We start from the raw sequence: 24,260 nt of genomic DNA, 5'->3' as shown, positions 1-24,260 counted from the left end.
TCCCTAGCTACTTTTCAACTTCTTCCAGTTTTTTTAACTATTTATTCTTTTCACTTCATTGTATTGTGATGCCATCACATGTCTTTGCTCTTATTTGTGCTTTCTCCTTTGCAACTAAAATGTCTAGTAGGAATAGATATTGCTATAGCTTTAGGTGCTGCAAATTTAGTCACACATGCATTTATAAACTTTTATACTGCCACATAAAATATGTTGTAGTACTACTAGTTTTCAAACTCAAAAATGTTAATAGAGTTTTATCCTAAAATCAAATGGTAACAGTAGAAGTGGTCCAACTTATATAGTGGTTCAGTAGGTTGGATATCAGCCCTCTATCGAACTGATCCAAATTTAAAATCTTACTCCCTCCGTCCAACTTTAGGAGTCTCGGTTCAGTTCGGCACGAATTTTAAGAAATATAAAGGAAAGTTAATGAAAAAAGATGGTGAAATGTAAGTCCTACTTTTATATATTAGTTTTATAATAAAATGTGAGTGGAATGTGGGGCCTATTACCAATTATGGAATATTCCAACCGGGACTCCTAAAGTGGGACACCCAAAAGTAGTAAACCGGGACTCCTAAAGTGGGACGGAGGGAGTGTTATTTTTAGTTGCAGTCTAGATATATATACTACTAGATCAATCATTTTTTCGGTTTCAGTTAGATATATTGTTGAATTAGTTAAACATGGCCACAGTCGGCAACCCGTTTTAATACTATAATAGATCCATAAGTTCTATTATAATATTACTGGTGATAGAGGGATTGGTCCATACAACTTATGTATATAGCTATTGAGCTAAGAGGATGTATATCATGTCGAATTAACTATTGAGGTGAGACATTACCAACTCAGATACGAAATAGCTAGGATATTATTATAACATGCGTGATGACCAGCTTAAATCAATTAGTTATTAAGAACCCTGGATATGAATGAATAAAATATTGGAAGGTCATAATTAAGCTGCAGCATGTATATAGTTATTATAGTGTATAATTATTAGTATAATTTGTTATACAGAGAGAGGAGAGAGAGAGAGAGAGCATTGGCATTGACTTGTGTGAACGAGGGGAGACCCACAAATTAAAGGTTTGTTTGTTTGGTAGTGATGGTGTGGAATTAGCAACCACAATAAACCCACATTACCTTCTAATTCTCGAATTCTTACATACTCCCAAATATTCCCTTCTAATCTTTCAACAACTTTGTCTGCCATCTTAGGTTTTATTATGTCTTCACTCCATGATCAATACATATCAAATTGCTGTTTTAATTATGCCATGAATTTTGCAAAACCCTAGGTTGAATCTATAATATTTAATTAATACTACTAATATTTGTATTTTTAAAATATATATATTGCATGCAGTATTAATGGTGTAGGGGTCTTTGTATTGAATAGTGAATGCTTTGCACCTAGCTAGTCTATCAATGATTATTGAATGATGAGGTTATGGATGTGCTTTATGTACATTGGGAACAGCGTCTTCTTCATTTATCTCACTCATTTATATTCATATCTTTGTTTTGGATATTAGCCATCGTGTTTTTCTATTATATTTTCTTCAAACATTGCCTTTTATGAATTCTGTCTTTTAGCTCTACGGAGATTTGAGCTCCATCTTTCCCCAATTAATTCCCCAAAGTGTTTATATTTTTTTAAATTTTTTTATGGACAAGGAGTAGTATTTAAATGTTTCAATGGGCATGAGTTTTAAAAAAAGTAATAAAAATTGAGTTGAAAAGATAAGTGGAGAGTGGATCTACTTTTATTATATTAATTTTATAACAAAATTGTGACTTGGAATGAGTTAGTGGAATATGAGGTCCACTACCAAAAATGGTAAAAAGTGAAATGTGACAAATTTTGTGGAACGAACAGAAATGGAAAAATATAACAAAATTTAAGGGGACAAAGGTAGTAATAATTAACTAAAGATAATAGGTGACTTAAATTAATTACTAGACATTGTAACTTTAAACATGAGAAATAAATTAAATTAATTTAAATGGGAGTCCAGATTACACTTGTAATTTGGATTTGAACGGACAATCAATATTTGGAAATGTGTAAGAAGGTATATGTCAGTACAGATGCCGAGTTCTTGGAGGAAGATAATGTGAAAAACCATAAGCTTAGAAGTGTGATAGCTAATAACTAAGATGCTTCAGTGTTCCAGAAATCAAATAATGTATCACAAGAACAATTTGCACCAACTACGTCAATTTATGTACCTAAGAATGTGGAGCCACATCGTAGTGGAAGGTATCTAGAGTACTTGATATAGGTCCATTGATCTAGTAGTCTTCTAACTTGGTTTCTGATTAGAATGAGCATGATCCCTAGAACCACGAGAATGCAGTGATTGATTCAGATAGTCATTGGGAATAGACGATGAAATCCAAACTACAATTTATGATAGATAAGGATGTTTATGATTTTGAGATCTAACATGTTGAGAGCTCGCTGGGAGCAAGTAGATCTACAAGTGTAAACCTGGACCTATCGGGATTGTAAAAGTCATCAAGACGAGATTATTGAAAAATAATTATATCCTAGACATTCTCTTAGGCCGGTCTGAATCTAAATAGAAAGTTTAATGATTCTTACTTCGAGCGAATTATGAGATTATCTTCACTTTTGGTGTATAATTAACTATATATTCAACAAGTCCAATTTAAATGTTTTTAATTAGTCCTAATTTTTTTCATTAAATGGTATCCATAAAGTGAATTATGAATTACAAATTTAGAAGGAATATATATTCAGATATTACTATTAGTTTTCAATGTGAAGAAGCATGTAAGAATTATTTAATAATTTGTGATCACTTGACACGTCAATTTTATGAATCAATATTCACAATAGGGAGTAGTTATTAAGGAATGGCACGTGAGTGTGTCTCTTAGTCTGTTAATCAAGTGGCCCAAAAAAAGAAATGCTAAGAAGATTCTTCTTGTGCTTGGTATATATTATGTCTTCAACTCAAATTGAGTTCACAATGACTTTTCCTCTAACAAGTTCAAGTTGATGGATTATGATATTAGTATCACACCAAACCAAATCGACACATGTCACACATCGATATATATTAATTAGTTAAGTTTCATTATTGTTTGATAAAAACAAACGATATAAGTATTTCTTGGAGAGATGATGCATATGCAAATCTATTGAATAATATGTTTAATTCATCTGTGTTTTAAATGTTAGGTTTTCATTTTTTTTCATTTCGGTTTTAAACTAAACATATTTTTAAATTTATTACACACTCGATAAATATGGACCTCGTTTTTTTTATTGTTATCATATCCAAACAGACACATCATATATATTGGTCAAATTTCATTATTGCTTGAAAAAAACGAACAGTATAAGATATTCTCATCAAAGTGGATGATTTTTTTTCTTTGTGTTTTGGATGCTAAGTTTTATTTTTCTTTTTGGTTTTGAACTAAATATGGAGTATAATCTTTTATCAAATAAGAAATACGATAAATGAGGACCTCGAAATATTTTAGTACTCTTTATTTGTCAAAAGTCTCTCATCCGTTAATCAAAAGAATAAGAGCACCACTCCTAAGTCCTAATTTTAATCATACAAATAATTATTTTTAACAAAATGTTTGCCGCTTATTATGATGAAGAGCTCACACAAGTTCTTGCAAAAAGGTTAGATGAAACATCATAACGTAATTATCTTTTATGGGACGTTTCATCTACAGTGACTTATTTCATTTTCTTGTAAAAAAAAAAAGAAATACATCACTTTAGTCAGGACAATCTAAAAAAAAATACGAATCACTTAAATGGGAACGAAGGGAGCGTTACATTATTTTCAGTTGCTTATTTTATTCGTCAACCTTTAGACTGTTTTCTAGATCCAGTTATATAAAATTGAGAGTCAATGTTGATTCTTAATGAAGTGGAAGTAGTATGAGAGTTACGTATGCAATATTAGGACACGAGCAAAATATACGCTATTACTTTTTGGTCTTTTGATATTTAAATAAACATGTTCCAACATCATATTAAGATAAGAATGTGAGTTCCTCAAATAGACATTCAACACATAATAATTTAAAGATTGCACATGAGGAAAGAAAGCTCTCGTCCTGTGATATAGGGATCTCATAATTAATTATAGTAGTATATTTTTCAAGGGGGTTTTAGCTTGTTTAACAAAAAACATATAGACATACAAAATTGATTATAGGTCTATTTTATGGGGTCAAAATAATTATAAATGTGAAAAGAACATACTATTATCGTCCTTGAACAGTCACTATTATCATGCATGTGCAACATTTTTCATTAGGTCCCTCAAAATGTTTTGTAATTCTCTATCCCAAGTCCCAGCTGTTGTCCTCAATCACGGTATCTGATTTATTTAGGGTTATTTTCCTATCTTAATTAATCTGAACATATTGGGATGCTTTAAAAAATAACTAGATCTTATGTGTTAACTTACAAATAATCTAGACCACACAATTTTAATATTTCATGACTATAAAATGCCAAATGTCATACATTTTAACCAAAAAATAAGAAAACAAGGCTCTATGAGTCATTTTGTCACAGATCTGGAAATAAATTCTCTCTCTTAAGATACCTCAAAATATTAAATTTCTTATAATTTTTTCAATATAATTTTTTTATTTACCATACCATATATCAAATTAAAAGGCAATTTCAAATTTCAAAATTATTCTACCGAAATCACAATTGTATATGCTCCAATGATTTTTTATAGTACAATCAATGTAACTTATAGATAGTAATTTGTACATGTACATACACAATTTGTGTTTATACTAAAAAAATCTATATACTATGTATTATAGAAAATCAGTACATATAACATGCTCAGTCTGTATGTAATTAATCTATATAAAATACTTCATTAATATTATTTGTTATAGGGGAGTGTTATATTGTTAATTCAATATTTAATTGTTAACTACAATTAAATAATAGCCATTGGATATTCAAATTAAGGGCCTAGATCATTAGCCCCGGAATGGTAATACGTTAAAAAAAACGTCAATAAGGGTATTAAGGTCAATTTACAACAAATTAGTTGTAACTAACTTTTTGAAAAATATCTCATAACTTTAAAACGCATCTGACTTTCTCGATTTAAATTATTTTTCCGCACAACATATATCAAATTAAAGATAATTTAATAAGGATTCTAACAAGATTTCACTTGTCTATGTTCCGATGTCAAAATTTAAAAAAATTACGAAAATTTTCAATTTTTCGTACGGCAACGAATGTCAACATGATATATAAAATATATGTTAATATAATACATGTAGAATGTCAATATACGCAATGTGTTAACATTCTCAAGGCATTGTGTTGACATTCTCAAAGCATTGTGTTGATGTTTTCGAAACACTACATTGACATTTTCATCTAAAACCCTAATTTGGTAGTTTTTTTTTACGTATGTTTTTCTATTTAATTAATAAAAATGAAAATTACACGTGGCATATTGTAGACCACAAGTTTTCGAAAATCTTATGGTCTTAAATTAGTTGTAGTTAACAATTAAATGATGAGTTGACAATTGATCACTCTCCATTAGTTATATATATCTAATCAGCGACGCTAGAAATGTCTAATAAATAAAAAAATATCTCATAGTTACTTAAAATTTGCACATTGCTTGCGAAAGGTTGGGAGGGAATAAAAAGGCATTGCCTTTGGCCATGTTGTAATATTGATTGTATTGAACTTGAGTTTCACAGTGAACATAAGTAGCTAAAGACATATTGTAGGATTCTTGGTGAAGATGTACTAATTTCATAAGTTTATATTCGACCGATTTCCCCTTTACCTTGCTCTTGTTGTTGCTTGGATTGTATCTTCTGCAGTTTTCATTCAATAGATTAACTACCTCTGAATGTGTTAATTAGGATCAATTAAATCAATCGGGAGATGAAATAATTAACCTAGAAAAAATTAATTCACACTTTAATCAATAGAACTCGGGAGAGTTGATTGAGGTTTCACGTGAGATCATTGGTTTTAATTGTTTTTGGGAGTTAGATGTTAGATATTTAAAGGAGACTTTGATCCTAACTTCTAATCTATGGATTTCTCACCTTCGGAGGGGGTTTAATCTAAGTGACCGACCCAATAACTCTAGGACACTTAAAGGCAACGGGAATTAATTGGATATAAGCTTGGAATTGTGCATCATATTTTTTAATTCTACATTTTCTCCATATTATAACATTGGATCCCAACCTTGCATTTTTGCTTCCTTTCGTGTTTTGTTGTAGCACGTATTTCTTAGGCTTTGTAGTTGGCTAGTGTTAGCTCTTCTTTTAATTTTTGTTTTATTAGGATGGTGTTAGGTTGCCTCTTACCGGCTCGAGCCTTTTTTATTAATAAAAAAAGTATAGTTAAAGTTCTTGGTAGAGTTAAGTTGACATAATTAGTCTATATGGGATACGATACTCTTACTTATCATCACTGCAATAATCCCGTACACTTATTATGGGTAGCTTGACTCAACTTATTTTTAACACAAGTAAACCCGCAAGTGTACGGGGCTAATGTAGCAAATAGTAAGCAAAGAATATCGTATCCACAGAGACAATCAGTGTCAATCTAATTACCACGAACCAACCTCAACTACTATCTAGATGAATCGGAAAGTTTTGATTTTTCTAAATCTACTTAAAAGCAATTAAAAACAACTAGATAACTAAAAACAAATAGGAGAAAATGGGTGTAGATCAAGGATGAGAAAAGTAGAATCCCACGGGATCGATAATAATTATCCTATGCTCAATTAACTTCCAAACTATGCTAACAAAGGGTCTCAAGGGTTATTAAGCTATCATTAAGGTAAAACTATATTTGCCCTAGAAGCATATAATTTGTATATTGCTACCTTGAACCGAAGTCTCCTTCCTAGAACTAAGGCAACAACTCCTAATAGCTCCTAAGATACTTAGCTTCATTCAAAGGCTCAAATCTCTCGATTATATTGGCAAAGACGTCAATTTCTTCTCTTTCAAATTAAACTACTCACTTCTCAGTTCTTGTAGTAAAATTCACATGCATTTATAAGGTGATCAGTCAAATAAATATATAAGCACAAAAGAAATCAAAATAATCACATGAGTCAAGACATAGAAAAAGGAAATCAATTAAACATAAGAATCATTGTATCTCCCCCGTAGAACTCTACGAAGGATTTAGCTACTCATGTTCAACACAAAAGTCAAAGAAATATTCAAAGAAATATTCAAAAACATTGTTTGAACAAGAATAAAATTAAAAGATGAACTCCTAGAATCGGATTGGGCGGATTGGAGGTCTCGTCTTCAATCTTGCGATGACTACTCGTCCTCTGCTCGTTCTTCTCTTCTTCCTAGGTGAAAAAGTGGTATTTCTGGGGTAGGAGGCGTGTAGAATATTGTAGGAGGCGTTCCATGCATGGTATATATAATTAGGGCTCGAATTTCCTTGTTTAGAAGAGTCGGCCAAACCTGGCGAGTCGCCAGGTTCGTTGCATGTTGAAGCTGGCGGGTCGCCAGCTGCTCTCGGCAATTCTGGGCAAAGGACCTGGCGAGTTGCCAGGTTGGTAATGATGCGAAGCTGGTGGTTTGCCAGCTTTGTGCTGCAATTTCGTCCTTTTTCCATCCCGATGCTTCCTTTCGCCATTTAAGCCCATTTTCGATCCTTTTTCTACACATTCTTCACAAGATGGTCAAAATACCAATATCATAGAGAAGTAGCTACAACCATGTCTCAAAATACGCAATATACAATCAAATCCAAGTAAAACTATCCTCTGAAACTATGTAAAATCCAAGTGAATCATAGCTTTTATAGTAAAATTAAAACGAGTCACAAAGAATCTAAGGTTCAATTCAAGGACAAAACTTGTTAAACTGAAATATGACTACATTCATCATCTTTTGGAGAATAAAACCTTGAAACTAGTAAAGACTCTTGGAAGTGAAATCTAGCAAGTATTTTTACTAACATGGTGACATCGAAAAACTCCTCAGACTCTTAACATTAACTTCTGCCCCAGCCCCAAAATTCTTGCTTCACCTCAGATAGCATCCATTGCAATTGTAAAGTGGACCATATTCTCGTTAGAAATTCTCAAATGAAATACTATCTATGGCTTTAATTATATTGTTTCTAGATATAGTTTGTAGAGACAAATTTGAGTAACCGATTTTTTATGTAATAGTGCGTTATTTTCCAAAACTTTTAGACATCATGTTTAAATCTAAATGCATGATCTAAGAGGATTAATTTCATTAGATTAATCATTATGATAAATGTTTTCCTTGATTAGTAATAGTAGTAGTAGTAAACGGCATAGGTAGAGATAAAAGAAGATGAAAAGACCCATTCCTCGAAAACTGAGTAATAAATGAAAGGGGGGCAGAAGGGTACACCACCTTTTTTGGCAGAACAGAAAAGATGGATATGTTTGGGAGATTGTAAATCATTTTGTAATCGATTGCTTCATGATTGAATCAAAGTCCACCCAATACACACATTATTAATTAAATATATTTATATATATGTATTTTAATACTTGCATACACAACACAACAGACGTACATGTGACTGAAAGAAAGAGAAAGAGAGAGAGAAACAAAATAAAGTGGTGGTGGTGACTGGTGACTCTGATGAAAGAAATAGAAATAAAGGCCTTTTCCAAAAGAAAGGCTTTCTTGCCTTTGCTTTTTGTAAGGACAAAAGTTAAGACCCCCTGTGGGATGGGGGTGGGTTGGAGTGGGGTAGGGTAGGGGTAGGAGGTGTTATCATGGCGCTATGATTATCAGAGAATAGAATTGTGGTTTCTTTGCACTTGTATTTATTGCCACTATGCGTAGGTTAAAACATCCTCATCTACCATGGTAACTAATACAGTAATACTACTCCTACTAGTCAAACACTACCAAAACCTATCAAAACAATTCTCGATGAAGACTATGATTTTATTAATTTGGGGTTGTTGAAGTCATACATATATGGAGTAATTTCTTAAACTTCAACTATTAGAAACATATACTACTATTGATCATGGATTCAATTTATTTGTAATATTTTTTTGGAATGACTAGTGTTAAAATAGTAAAATGTGGATACGTTATGTATTGTTATAAAAAGAGTGTCCTCAATTATGGATAATTGTTGCGGCCCCAATCATCCAATATAGAGAAATTAGAAAACGTGCAAGTAATGTATAGTGCAACCCCTACTCAGTGTCTTAATAATAAATCTATGAGGGCTTAGCCAAAACGAACAATATCATACTATGTGATTTCACATGTGCATAGACAAACCCTCACAGTAGCATCAAAGCCCTAGTTTGGATCGGGTTTTTGTGTGGTTCGAGGTTCGGTCGATTACTTGCACGTTGATCAATACATTGTAGTGGTTCAAACAAATCCATATCGTCAAATTCAAAATGTGCAATCAATATATAAGTGCAACCCCACAATTACTGTAATTAAATGTACTTACCTTGAAAAAGTTAACAAAAATGTGGCGAGGACAATTTCTTGCATCAAAATCAACCTGACATATTAGGTCTGCTAATGCTGAAAATTGATCTCCAAGATGGTTTTTCATTTATAGTTATGAATTAATAGTTCATAACTAAAGCATTAATAACTATATATATATATATAGCTTAAAATGTAACCTATCCTATAAAAGACATAAATATTGATACATAGCATCTGAAGTCCAAATATGAGAAGTTGGATAGATGAGATATTATGTCTGGAAATGGAGTGGTCGAAAATTGAATATAGGAATGATGGAAAAGGAAAAACAAATAAATGGAAGAGACACCTTAGGTGTGTGTATAAATGTGTGTAAGATGATGAGTTTTCACATCAAGGATGAGAGTAGAGAGAGATATTGTCCTTGACGAAAGTCGCTGACCGTATTGTCTACCCCGCATTTAAAGCGCGCTATTTGTGCTAATTGACAATTCATGCATTGTCGCTACTCTCACATACTACTTCCCTTTTTTTTATTTTTTTATTTATCAAAATTAATAATTTCTTCATTATTATTTTATCACCACCATGATTCTATAATTATTATGTTTATCTGTTTGTTACGATTTCAAATGTGTAACGTAATTAAGTGGAGCTATTCCTTTTTGGAGAGAGAAGATATTTATTCTCATGAAATGCAACCAAAATTACTTGCTAAATATGGAAAAAAGAAATTCAAAATTGCCAACGACCAAGTTGGCTTGCCGAAAAGCCTGTGAAAGTTAATGCATGATAACGATTACCACTAGCTAGCATATTTAATTTTGTGTTAATTTAATTCATTCTCCAATTGGAGTTAATCCAAGTTTTATCACTTTATTCCCAAGATATATGAAATGATGTTACACCATACATGGCAAAATAAAGAAAAAAAAAATGTACATTTATAAACAGTTTCGTTTAAATAAAAATGTTGGAGAAAGGAATAGGGTTTGATGGGGGAAAATACTTTACCTTATCCCTGCAAATTGATGCACAAATAATTCCACATAATTGATGAGACGTATCTATTGATATGTGGAGTAAAAGGTGAATCTCAAAATGCTACTAAAATCTTTGTTTTTATTACCTAACTACATATCTTTCATTTCTAAATAAATGATATATTTTCTTAGAATTGTTTTTTAAATAAGTACCTTTCGTAATCTATGTACTATACCTTTGGTATAACACGTTATAAAGTAATTAAGGAAAAAAAATATGGGAATGCATATAGAGGCACATCACAACACATGATTTAACTTTGTGGCAATGTTTATTCTTATTCTCCCACAGTTTTATAAGTGGACCCAAAATTCCAAAATTTGGTAAGATAATTAAAACATTGAAAAAGTAGGGTCTCTGTCAGCCTCAAATATTTATGTGACACAGTGTACAAGGGGATGTTTGGAAGAAAATCAGATAGGGCCAAATGAAGGAATTGAAATAAGATGTTGAAATTTGGATTTTGGGAGAGAGAAGAGAGAGAGGGATTAATATGTTCAGTGCTGCAATTCAGTATTGGCTGCCTTCTCGAATTTCTTTGGTACTTGATGTGTGTGCAGATATTTGGATTTTAGTCTGTAATTAATAGTAGAATTTAATGAAATTATTGCAATAACTAGAAAACAAAGAAAGAAAAATAAAAATCATCTCAACTGATTTCCAAACATTGCTGTTGGGCCTAATTTGGATGATCTGTCCACTTGATTAATTTGGTCCATCGTAGTGCAAATCCATGTCAGCTATAATGGCCCAATGCTGCTACAGATATACTCCACATAGAATTAGCCCACAAAATGTAAAACAGTAGTATTTCATTAATTAACTTTTGTCTAGTGGAGTAATTACTATTAAGGCAAATTATCACAAAATTATGAATTTTGGTCAAATTTTGGTCCACCCTTACAAATTTATAATCAACAATACAATCCATGAATTTTAATATTTTTAACAATTTGCCGAGTACAAAAACTTAGTTTTTCCTATTTATAATCTGTTGTAGATTTGACACATATTTTTCAAATTGGTGACTTAGTTGATTTATTTGTTATGAGTATGGAGAAAAATGATAAAATCCACATATGGTATTGTTTTCGTTAAATTTTTTGGATGTCACATTAAACATAATTTCACCAAGATAAGATCACGCGAAATTTGACAAAAATATTAAAATTCTTGATTTTTCGGTTGATTTTAAATGTTGCAAGGTGGACCACAGAATTTGGCAAAATTTCATAATTTTACCTCAATTTACCCATTATTAATTTATTATCTATAATCATGGTTAGTTATTCTAGCGGACAATAAGTATTATATCCGATACTTCGTTTTGTTATTGTCTTTTTAAAGTTAGTAAATAGTACTCCTCTATCTCAATTTAAGTGAGACGTTTCTATTTTAACACAAGAATTCAAGTAGTTGTGTTTAGTTTATTAAATTGTTAATAGTAAAGTAAGAGAGATAAATATGAAACATTTAGTTTATTCGGAGATTGGTCGGCCTAAAAGGAAGATTAATTTTTGGCTCGACATGCACATACAATTGTAATAATAAATGTGTTGTAATTATTTAGTTTTTCATGGTAGCAATCAGGCCTGTAAATTCGGGTATACGCAAGTACCCAAACCCGAAAATTCGGGTACCCAAACCCGAAATCTCAAAAATATCATACCCAATATCCGACCCGTATGTGAATTCGGGTACCCTAATACCCGATGCGGGTACCCGAACCCAACTAATCGGGTACCCATAAACCCAAAGTTATTATATTTCAAATTTATTCTTTTATATAAATTATATTGTGATGAGCATAGAAATTATTAAAAATAACACAATACTACTATACTATTTATTGACTATTATATTGTGATGAGCATAGAAATTATTAAAAATAACACAATACTACTAAACTTAATTCTAAATTTCTAATGTTTTTGCTTTCTCTAGATTATGATTCTATGACTATATATATATAATAGACATTAGACAAATAGTAACTACTTAATTATAAAATAAAAATTCTTTTGGCACAAATTGAAACATAAAAGAGATTAAAAATAAATTTTTAAGATATTATATGAACATGTAAATAAAATGGAGAAAGCATAACTATATATTTTCTAAAGATAACAAGTAAGAACATAAATATTTATCATAAATACATAATTAATCGGGTTTAATCGGGTATTAGTCGGGTACCCTAAACCCGAAAAATCCTAACATTGACTTCCCAAACCCATACCCAAACCTATACTTTCAGGTTTCAGGTACCTAAAACCCGTCGGATATTGGGTCGGGGTTGAGTATACCCGAAACCCGTGGATTAAGTTTTCAGCCCTAGTAGCAATGTGTTACCTAACGTACGATATCATTGTCGGTATTACAAAGAGGTTAACATTTACAAACATACTATCAAAAAACTTGATATGAATGTTGTACTAAGTACTTAATATGTTATCTTCTTATTTGAATTTAATATAGTTTAACGTAAGTATGTATCTCATGATTATCGGGCACGAGTTGGATTATGGGTTTTGAAAAGGCCCGATATGAGTTGGTTTTGAAAACGCACGATAAATCATAAATGACCTTTACACTAACATAATTGATTACGATTTTATTGCAAACAGTTACCATATCTTAGACAAAAATAGCATTATAATTTTCGGTTGGAGTGTCTAAATATGAAATTCCATTGACCATATCCACATAAAGATATATATATATATATGGATAAAACAAAGATTTTGTAAGATGTATATTTGCTAATAACGCAAGAATATTCCATCATTTATCGGAATATACCAAATGCCTTAACAACAAATAAAGTAGCAAATCATCCACTTAACTATAAAAAAATTCGTTTGCAGAATCCAATATATCCATAAATCAAATGTATCCCCAACCGCCAACACCCCCTCACCATGCATGCAATAAACACTAGTTCGTGACTCGTTCATCCTTAACCAAATGGTCAGAGGTTCGATCTTATTGAGTCCGCCGGTGGATACCTAATAACAGAAAAATATATATATTCCGTTATCTTAGTTACTACTATAATTTATAAACCTTCCATACACAAATGGATAACGAAAACTACCAAATCCCCCTCACAAAGAAAAAAAATATTCACACAAAGATAGAAATCAAATTAACATCATACCTCCCTAATTATAGAAACTCTCCAAATCCACTTATAAAAATGCAATGGCTCATTTCCACTTCCTTCATCAAAACCTCAACCATTTTCAACCTTGAGCTTTTTCATTCATTAACAAAAATGGAAAGCATTCACAATATCCTAATGTTCCCATGGCTGGCCCACGGCCACATCTCCCCTTACCTCGAGCTCGCCAAGCGCCTCTCGCGCCGCGGCTTCGTCGTCCACCTCTGCTCCACCGCCGCCAACTTCAAGTCCATCGAGGGCAGCCTCACCGCCTCCAATATCCGCCTCGTCGAGCTCCACCTCCCGGCCTCCTTCCTCCCGCGCCGCCTCCACACCACCAACGGCCTCCCGCCGCCGCTCATGCCGCGCCTCAAGCAGACGCTCGACGTCGCCCAGCCGGAGCTCCGCCGCGTCCTCGCCGACGTCCGCCCCGACATCCTCGTCTACGACTTCCTCCAGTCGTGGGCGCCGCTGGTGGCCGCGGCGCAAGGCGTCCCCGCGGTGGAGTTCATCACCAGCAGCGCCACCATGATGGCCTACCTCTTCCACTACTTCTCCACCCCGGCCGTGGACTTCCCGTTCGGGGAGATCTACTACCGGGACTACGAGATCCCCCACCGCGACCAGCTGCTCGTGGTGGACGAGAAGGTCAGGAGGAACGCGTTCGATGGCGTTGACCGGTCAAACAACGTCGTCTTGATCAAGGGTTTTAAGGAGATTGAGGCAAAGTATAGTGACTATTTGATGGAGTTGTTGGGGAAGAAAGTTGTGGCAGTTGGTGCCCTAGTTCAAGAAACTAGTGGTAATATTAGTTGTGAATTGGAAGAGGGCTCAAGTTTGATTAATTGGCTAGACAAAAAGGGGAAAAGGTCTACTATTTTTGTCTCTTTTGGGAGTGAGTTTTTTCTTGCTAAGGAGGATATGATGGAGCTTGCTCATGGTTTGGAGCTTTCCAACTTCAACTTCATTTGGGTGGTTAGGTTTCCAAAAGGGGAGGGTGTCGTTCTAGAAGATTCCTTGCCACTAGGGTTTCTTGAGAGGGTTAAGGGAAGGGGTTTGGTGGTGGAGGGGTGGGCCCCACAGGCTAAGATTCTAGGGCATGAGAGTGTTGGTGGTTTTGTGAGCCATTGTGGGTGTAGCTCAATGATGGAGAGCATGAAGTTTGGTGTGCCAATCATAGCTATGCCAATGCATCTTGATCAACCCCTCAATGCTAGGTTGGTTGAGCTGATTGGTGTGGGTGTGGAGGTGGTGAGGAACGGCCGAGGGGCGCTTGAGAGGGAGGTGATCGCGGAAGCCATACGCCACGTTGTGGTGGAGGAGGGCGGCGATAGGGTGCGGAAGAGTGCCAAGTGCATGAGCGAGAAGCTCGAGGCGAAAGGAGATCAAGAGATTGATGAGGTTGTGGAGGAGTTTCTCAAGCTTTGCAAGAAGAAGAACAAGAAGATCAATGGGTTTCATTGAAATTTTCATTGGTTTCGGAATAAGGGTTTTTTTTATCTCTTATTTTTCCTTTTTTTGATAGCCGCTGCATAGTTTTAAATTGCAGTTGGTAGTATTGTTTTTAGACACCATTAGCCGTAATTAATGTATTGCGCTTGGTGATATAAAAATTTTGGGAACAATAAGATTTGTCACATTGATAAATGATAATGCCTTCCTTCTTAAATTTACGCTTAATTTTCTCTTTTTCACTGAATCAAAACATCATTTCCAGTCAAGTATTCTCTTGCATACTTTTTTACACTTTAATAGGTGTGAATCTTGAAACTGCCCATTCTAATGGAATTAACGAAATGCATAAATTCCGACCGAAATGTAACTTATGGCTATGATTTCAATAGTAGATACAGAAACGTTTACAATGAATAAAGAATAGAATATTGTCTTTTCCATTTAAAAAGATTTAGTACTATATTTATGCTGTATATTAATTCCGTAAGATCTTCATCATACGGTAATGTATTTAATTACTTTTTAATACTTTTAAAATGAATCATATACTAATATACCTTGCGAAAATGTGTCAGTTTCCATATATAAATAAAGAAGATGAGCTTTTAGAGAAAAAAGAAGAGGGTGTCGCTAACAATGATTCGGATACAAAGTCCAATTATTTGATATTCCTTATTTTATTTAATGCAATAAAGTCGAGCATTATTATAAACTTTTTATCGAGTTTTTCTTGTGAGTTCATTCTTGAATCGCATAGAGTTATGAGGTCTGTATAAGTACTAGGATCGATTTCGTATCTTTATTCTTTATATAGTCCAATTATTTGATTCTCCTACTCATCTCTTTATCTTTCTTCATTTTTGTGTGTCAAAAATATCTTAATTCGAAAAACCTAGTCGCCAAAAATCTTAATTCGCCAACGCAACTACTAATCTTGCATCATAGAGTCATATCAATATATAGTGCTTAATTCAGATTAAACTAATCATTAGTTAGTTTACATATCATATTATCAATATTAATTATAATAGTTCAATTTGATTCATAAGGTATGTTTGTATTGTAAGGCAAGTAACTATATTTTTCTAATAGTGAGAAGACTGCATTGAATTTAGTCCATCTTATCATACTTTCTCCTGTAACTTTCTTGTTTATAATTGCTCAAAATTGTAAGATCAATCACAATGACTCTGATTTACAAATGCAATAGCTCTGTTTCAAAAGATATGAAACAAATATGTCAGTCTATACAATGTAGAATTTACACTGTACAACAAGTCACGGAGGAACAACCTACTCAGGCAAATGACTCTTCAACAAAGGAGCCCTCACACGACTCGTAGTCATTAGTCGAGCCACATGGTCTGTGCATCGTTACAAGTGAGGTACAACACGCCTCACACACGAACAGCCTTGGCACGGTCTCAGCTTCTCCGATGCCACAGCAGTGCGTGTGCTGCCACGCCTCACATATATCACAGGCAACCATCCTTTCCCCATCATCGTCTCTCGCCCCACACTTGCATCTTACAGTCCAGCTCTCTGTCCCGCCTTCGTATCTCAAGCTACTCTCCATGTCCGATCCATGTCCCTTCACATGAAGCTCCATCCCCGACTGAACGACCCCAAACAGGACTTCCCCATCCTCCACTTCTTCAAGCTCCAAAATGTCTGTCACTTGTAGCCTTTCCAGCACGCAGTATGTATCACGAAACGCATCCTCCACCGCCATCTTGAGATCACCTACTGTAGCATATAGTGGAACATCGACATGCTCCATAGCTGTGAATTCATAAGAGAGATCGGCTTTGAGATCAACCGAACTCAAAATCAGTATGCAAATGAACATCAATGACTCAGCATCATCATCCCTAAAAGGGAACTCCTTAACAAAGTGTTTACTGTGAAGAATTATCTGAGCAGCAGATTCCACAGATTCACACTCTGGATAGCCGAGTAACACATTCTTATATAGGTATGCGATGTCATTGTAGACGCTCCTCCCGGGACCAAGACAACATGTCCAAACCGGCTTCTCAATTTTTGAGGGGCAAAACAGTTTCTCATCATCACACTTGAGATCTTGAATCGTATACTCGAGCACCTTCGTGGATCTGTTCACTGAACGGCTCACAATGTGATCCCCGACAATGACATTGTTCATCGCCTTGAGGACGTGATCTATCAACCCCGTATCACCAATGTGGAGGCGTGCTGCATCACGCGCCTCTTGCCTAGTCATCCCGCTGCTGCCAGTGTTTTTTGCTGCTCGCTTCTCCTTCAGTGCTTCAGCAATGACCTCTGCAACGTGCTCGAGCCTTCTAACCGGCCATCTACTATCCATCTTCGCAGCAACATTGGAGAATTTTCTGCACTTTGTGGGCTTCTCCTTTCTGAACGAGCTGGTCGTGAGAGCAAGCTTAGTAGGGAACTTCGATGAACATCTTCTGATATGGGTAGTGACAGTGACTTTATTTCTCTCAGGCCATGATGCAACTGTGGTGGAATATCTTGTGGTTGGAGTTGTCGACTTTACCGTGAACATGAATCTGAACAAGTCTCTAACTGTAACCAAATTGTTCCCACCCATGTTTCTATAATACTGGATCATCTGCTGTAGATCAAAGCCTGCCTTCACACAACTGAATTTCTGAATTACTCTATCAAGCTCCAACGAGCTGAGCAGATTGATGGCACTTTCATAATTGTGCTCCTTTACACCGAAACTCCCATGGCAGAACCGGTAACCCCATTTACCAAACCAGGAGTGACCATAGGAAACTCCATGCAGCAACCGAAGCTCCATTTTGTGCTTCTTCGACAAATCCTCAACTGTAACTTGCCTACAAGAATAAGTAAATAGTCATTTTCTGTTTAGTTTCCTATAAGAGTGAGGTGTTTCATCCTAATCACTTTCAAATAATGAAGAATACATTCATCACGTATCACACAAGAGATTCATACAAAGTCACAGTTATATTTCAGTCTAACACTTGGAATACTATTGGTATCATTGTTGAAAGAGATTCAAGCATTTCATCACTTATCAAATGCAAATCAACTTAACATTTCAAACATCTCTGCAGTTACACCACCTTCATCCCAAATTATTCATTGTGTAAATGAAAGCAAGAGCGGTTTAAGATACCAAACAGTGTTAGTAGACATTCATAAATGAACATTGCCTTTAACTTAGCACATAACCAGAGGCGAGTGAACTATACATTCTGCAGACTCAACAGCCAAATCATTCTTTACGTGGACCTAAATAATCTATCAGAAGCTGTGATGATCGATCAAATTGTACAAAATACAAATATATAGTTCTAAGTATTTGCTTCCTATCAGTTTCCATCACTTAAATGAGCTATTCACACAAATCAAATCCTCATGGTTTCACACCTACTTCAATTGAAAAAAGCTCTCAATCATTCAGCTCAAACATCTCTTCATTATATCACCTTCATCCTAATTTAATCACTGTGTAAATGAAACCAAGAGCAGTTTAAAATCTCAAACAGTGACAGTAGACATTCATAAATGAATATCGCCTTAACCTTATCATATAACCAGAGGCGAGTGAACTATAAATTCTGCAGACTCAACAACCAAATCATTATTTACACGGACCTATATAATCTATCAGAAGCATTGGTGATCGATCAAATTGTACAAATATATATAGTTCTATCCTATCAGTTTCCATCACATAAAAGAGCAATTCATTCAAATCAAATCCTCATTGTTTCATACATACTTCATTTGAAAAACCCCCTCAAGCATTCAGCTCAAACATTATATCACCTTCACCCTAATTTATTCAGTTTGTAAATGAAAACAAGAGCAGTTTAAGATCTCAAACACTGTCAGTAGACATTCACAAATGAATATTGCCTTCAACTTATCACATAAGCAGAGGCGAGCGAAATATAAATTCTGCAGACTCAACAGCCAAATCATTCTTTAGCAGACCTAAGTAATCCATTAGAAGTTGTGATGATCGATCAAATTGCACAATTTATATTTCTAAATATTTGTTTCCTAACTGTTTCCATCACATAAAAGAGCAATTCACACAAATCAAATCCCTATGGTTTCACACCTACTTCAGTTGAAAAACCTCTCAAACATTCAGCTCAAACATCTATTCATTATATTACCTTCATCCTAATTTAATCACTGTGTAAATGAAAACAGGAGCAGTTTAAAATCTTAAACAGTGTCAATAGACATTCATAAATGAATATCGCCTTCAACTTATCACATAACCAGAGGCGAGTGAACTCTATAAATTCTGCAGACTCAACAGCAAAATCATTATCTACACAGACCTAAATAATCAATCAGAAGTTTTGATGATCGATCAAATAGTACAATTATATAGTTCTAAGTATCTGCTTCTTATTATTTTCCATCACATAAAAGAGCAATCGACACAAATCAAATCCTCATGTTGCACACCTGCATCATTTAAAAAAACCTCTCAAGCATTCAGCTCAAACATCTCTTCATTATATCACCTTCATCCTAATTTAATCACTGTGTAAATGAAAACAAGAGCAGTTTAAGATCTCAAACAGTGCCAGTAGACATTCATAAATGAATATCGCCTTCAACTTATCACATAACCAGAGGCAAGTGAACTATAACTTCTGCAGACTCAACAGCCTAATCATTCTTTAGCAGAGCTAAATAATCTAACACGCGTTGTGATGATCGATCAAATCGTACAATTATAGCTCTAAGTATTTTCCCCCTATCAGTTTCCATCACATAAAAGAGCAATCACACAAATCAAATCAGCTCAAACATCAATCATCATACTCAAAAGTTGAAAGCAGATAAAATTTGCAGAGAAGCTTACCTAACACTAAGAGTCATACAGATACGATCCCATAAATCCATTATCTCTCTACCACATATGAATTTGGAACCACCTTCAATCCCATTTATACAGATCAAATGGCCAAACCCATTGCAATGGATCAAGCCGTGCAAGAGGTGAGTTTGTAGATCAAAAACGCCTTCATCAATCGGATCATCCCACTCCTCGTTCGCCGGAATTATCAGGTGATATTTCCTCTTCGACACGAAGTGATGGCTCCATCCTACAACCACGAACGAGAAATCAATTGCAAAACACAGGAAATTCACAGAAAATCCCAAAATCCAAAAGAAATTTCAAGAAAATGAAGAATAGGGTTTCCAATTTCGCACTAACCAACCGAGCGGCAGTAATCGCAGAATGGCCGGTCAGAATCCTCTACCTTTTCTTCGACGGTGTAAAGGGGGATGACCGTGCCTTTACTCTCGTAGACCAGAAACGTGCGCCAAATCGGCATCCCGGCGAGGTCATGATCCTCGAGGGAGGCGCACTCTTGAAGGAAGCGGCGAATGTTGTCTCGGAAGGCACCGGTGAGAGAAATGGGGCAGCCGGGCTCTGCAAAGGTGTGGAAGCCGTAGAATTTGGGTGGAATTTTGGAGTGCGATTCGAAAACTGGAAAATCCATTGTGTTTCTGTGATCTCAAGATTACATTGATTGGGGGAATTTGTGAGAAGAAGGAGAAGAGAAAGGGGATTGATTGAGGGTTGAGGGTTTAACAGTTACTCTCAGCTGAAGTTTTTTCAAAATTCAGTTTTGGTTAACTGCTTCTTCCCGCGCACGCGGTTTGGATGTTTTTGTATGGTTTATTTAATTAGTTTACATTTTTTTTGAGAGAAATCGTAATGTGTTTGTATGGAGCGCAGAAAAAAAAAAATTCTGGCCACTTAAATGTCGTTTAATTTTTTTAAAATTGCCAAAATAAAAAAACTACTACTAGTATAAAATTTGGTCAATTCCATAAGTTTCAAAATTAACTACTAATATAGTAATATTATGATTTTGACATTTTTGCAATTACATGGTGAAAAATTAATATGGCCTACATATCTTAAATCAATGATACTCCCTCCGTCCCACATAATTTTACACAGTTTCACTTAACACGGGTTTTAAGAAATGTAATAGAAAGTGAGTTGAAAAAGTTGGTGGGATGTGAGTCCTACTTTTAAAATATTGGTTTTATAATAAAATGTGAGTAAGAATGAGTTAGTGGAATATGAGTTCAACTACCAAAAATGGTAAAAGTGAAATGGGTAAAATTATGTGGGACAGACTAAAATGGATATTGGGTAAAATTATGTGGGACGGAGGGAGTATAGTATAGTGCGCACATGTCTTGAAACAAATGACGTGGCAGACTAGGTGGTGAAAATGTACACTAGTGACTAGACGCTGTCATTTTTGTGGTGAAATTAAAAATAAAAACTAAAAAAAATTGCAAAATTTCTAGTATTATCGTATGCAATATGCATCTCTATCTCTCTACTCACTATTGAAGAAATTGCCTAAATAATGATGAAAATATTTTCAGTCCTACTAACTAGGGATGATGCGATGACAGCTCTGTGCAGTTAAAATTTAAATTAATCTTGAATCCAAAATCTAATTTTGAATTCAATTTAAATTTTGATCAAAATTAATGAAATGATTGAAATCTTAACTTCACTTTTCGAAATCAATTAAGTACAACAGTGTATTTTTGAAACTAATCCGCCATTAATTAGAATACAAATCAATTTTTGAAACTTCCTATCATCATCTAGTAAGCGCCATAGAAATTACCGACACAAAAGATCCAGACTCACAACCGATATTAAGCGTTGAGCATTGAAGTACAAAATTTTTCCAACTTAAAGAGTATTTTGTTTTAAGCGTTTCATCTAATTATGCAAATGAGTCCATTACTGTCAGTATCCATGTCAATTTTATGCAAAAATAATTCGATGTATAGTTAAATCAAAGAAAGATAGGAAATTTCAGATTTAATATGCATTTTATTTGTAGGGGTAAATTCTAAATCTAAACTTGTTCATTCGTTCTTTTATCTGCATTAATTAACTAAAATAACAGAAAAAATAGGCTAAGCATCAAGATTTTTAATATATAAACAAGCATCAAAGGTACTTCTAACAAAACCTAACTTCTGCGTACATGTATTAAACTTGATGTTCCACTGCCTAGGAGACTGTTTTAAACCATATAAGGCCTTTTTCAGTAAGCAGATATGATTGGGAAACTTGGGATCAACAAAGCCCCCAGGCTGTTTCATGTAAATATGCTTATCAAGATTACCATGCAAAAAGGCAGTCTTAACATCCATTTGCTTTAATTCCCAATCAAAATGAGCACACAAGGCAAGCATCATCATGACAGTAGTGAATTTAACAACAGGGGCAAAGATTTCTATGTAATCTACCCTCTCTTGTTGAGTAAAACCCTTTGCCACTAATCTGGCGTTGTACCTAAGGCCCTCCACCTCATTTTTCAGTTTATAAAGCCACCTGCAGTCAACCACAGATGCACCAGGAGGCAAAGGTACAAGAATCCAAGTGAGATTAATATTGAGGGAATGCATCTCCTCCAACATAGCTTTATGCCACTGACTCCAGAACTTAGATTTAGTAGCCTGCCTATAAGTTTGGGGTTCATCCCCATCAGATTCATATACATTGAAAACCAAATTTATAAGAGCAACTAAACCAACAAAGCCATCAAACCTAAAAGGTCTACTTACATTGACCCTTCTAGTTCTATCTCTAGATAACACATAATCCTGCAAATTAGTATTATCAATGGCATTCTGGATGCCACTAGGTCTGTGTATCACATTCTGGGCAGGAGCAGGGGAGGGATTTCTAACAGGGCTATCATGCACATTGTCAGTCACATTTTGGGCAGGCATATTATGAACAATATTTGGATTCCCTTCATCAGGAGTCTCATTAGGAGTATAGACTGGATAGGTGTTCCAAAATGGCTCTTCCACCTCACTTGGAGCATCACTAGGATGCTCCACTCCAGTGAGGGTATCAGTGGACTCCACCTCATTAAGAGGTTCATTATCCACATCTATAGGATCTGGGTTGCTTGTCAATCTTAAGCAGGGGAATTCATCTTCATTGAAGACTACATCCCTACTTATTATGACATTGAACCCAGGTTCATCTCTTAGCTAGACTCTATACCCTTTGACACCCTCAGGATAACCTAGAAAAACACTTTTCCTAGATCTAGGCTCAAGTTTATCAGACTTAGTATGCACAAAGGCAGTACAGCCAAAAACCTTTAGGTGGGAAAAGTTAAGAGGTTTTCCATAGAACACATATTCAGGACACTGACCAACCAGAGGCACAGAAGGAGACCTATTGTCACGACCGCACTTTCTAAGGATAGAAAGCTCGGTTGATCGCGACTAGGGGAGGATGAAAGACGCGGGGAAGAAAGGGGGAAAACGGTGGCACAACTGAACTTGAACTGAAATAACTTGGAATAATATATATCAGAATGCATAATACAAGGAGTGTAAACTCGACTTTTACATTGCAGCAGAAGAGTCAAGAGCAGATGACATCGTGTATGGAGACACGACGCATCCAAGTACTATTCTATCGAAGGATCTTCATTTGTCTGTGCTCAACACCGCCCGCCGTCATCACTGCTCAACCTGCACATTTTTAAGACATATGCAGGGCTGAGTACTTGGTGTACTCAGTGGACACGTGCCGAAATATATTTTACTGAAAAGAAAACTGGTTTTGTCAAGCCACTACTGAGTGAGCTCGGGGTTTTATCTTAAAAGGCCCGAGGACACTAAAAGCATTTCTATATAAAAACTGTGACTGTAGTCTATTTTTCCTGGAACAAATACCATATCTGAAACTGAGTGAATCGGGTATATATGGGCTGACCCCACTTAGAAACCCGCATTCACTAATTCCTGGTGAATCGAAATTCACGAACTCTTGGTCTAGTAGGGACGTCGCCCTTGCTAGACAAACAGATAGGCAAAGTTCAAAACAAAACTTGGCAAGACAAAACATACTGATAACTAAAATAGCTGAAAGCATTCGTACTGAAAATGTAAATAACTGAAAGCACATTCGTATAAGGCTCACGTAATATCATTTCACAATAGCACTTTTCATAAAAACTGTACTTTAAATATAAAGGCATCGTCGTATCTTAAATAGAAAGCCTACAATCAT

At 34.9% G+C, this 24,260-nt stretch overlaps 1 protein-coding gene and 1 pseudogene across 1 annotated transcript; one reads left to right on the top strand and one right to left on the bottom strand.

Moving 5' to 3' along the window:
- The first annotated feature begins 13,825 nt into the window (after positions 1-13,825).
- Positions 13,826-15,178, top strand: LOC125187097 (beta-D-glucosyl crocetin beta-1,6-glucosyltransferase pseudogene; annotated as a pseudogene).
- A 1,226-nt stretch (positions 15,179-16,404) lies between these two features.
- On the bottom strand, positions 16,405-23,626 carry LOC125187091 (PHD finger protein MALE MEIOCYTE DEATH 1-like). Its single transcript, XM_048083608.2, has 7 exons — positions 23,595-23,626; positions 23,241-23,417; positions 22,595-23,189; positions 22,207-22,315; positions 20,391-20,666; positions 20,034-20,277; positions 16,405-18,012 (listed from the first exon to the last, which is right to left on the bottom strand). The coding sequence occupies exons 1-7, from the start codon at positions 23,624-23,626 to the stop codon at positions 16,467-16,469; spliced, it is 2,979 nt and encodes a 992-aa protein (XP_047939565.2). The 3' UTR covers positions 16,405-16,466.
- Between the last annotated feature and the right edge of the window lie 634 nt (positions 23,627-24,260).

This window comes from Salvia hispanica, chromosome 2, assembly GCF_029641045.1.
Source record: "Salvia hispanica isolate PSC_SH4W2 chromosome 2, Shi_PSC_v1, whole genome shotgun sequence".
Taxonomy (NCBI): domain Eukaryota; kingdom Viridiplantae; phylum Streptophyta; class Magnoliopsida; order Lamiales; family Lamiaceae; genus Salvia; species Salvia hispanica.
This window is presented reverse-complemented; position numbering and strand designations above follow the sequence as displayed.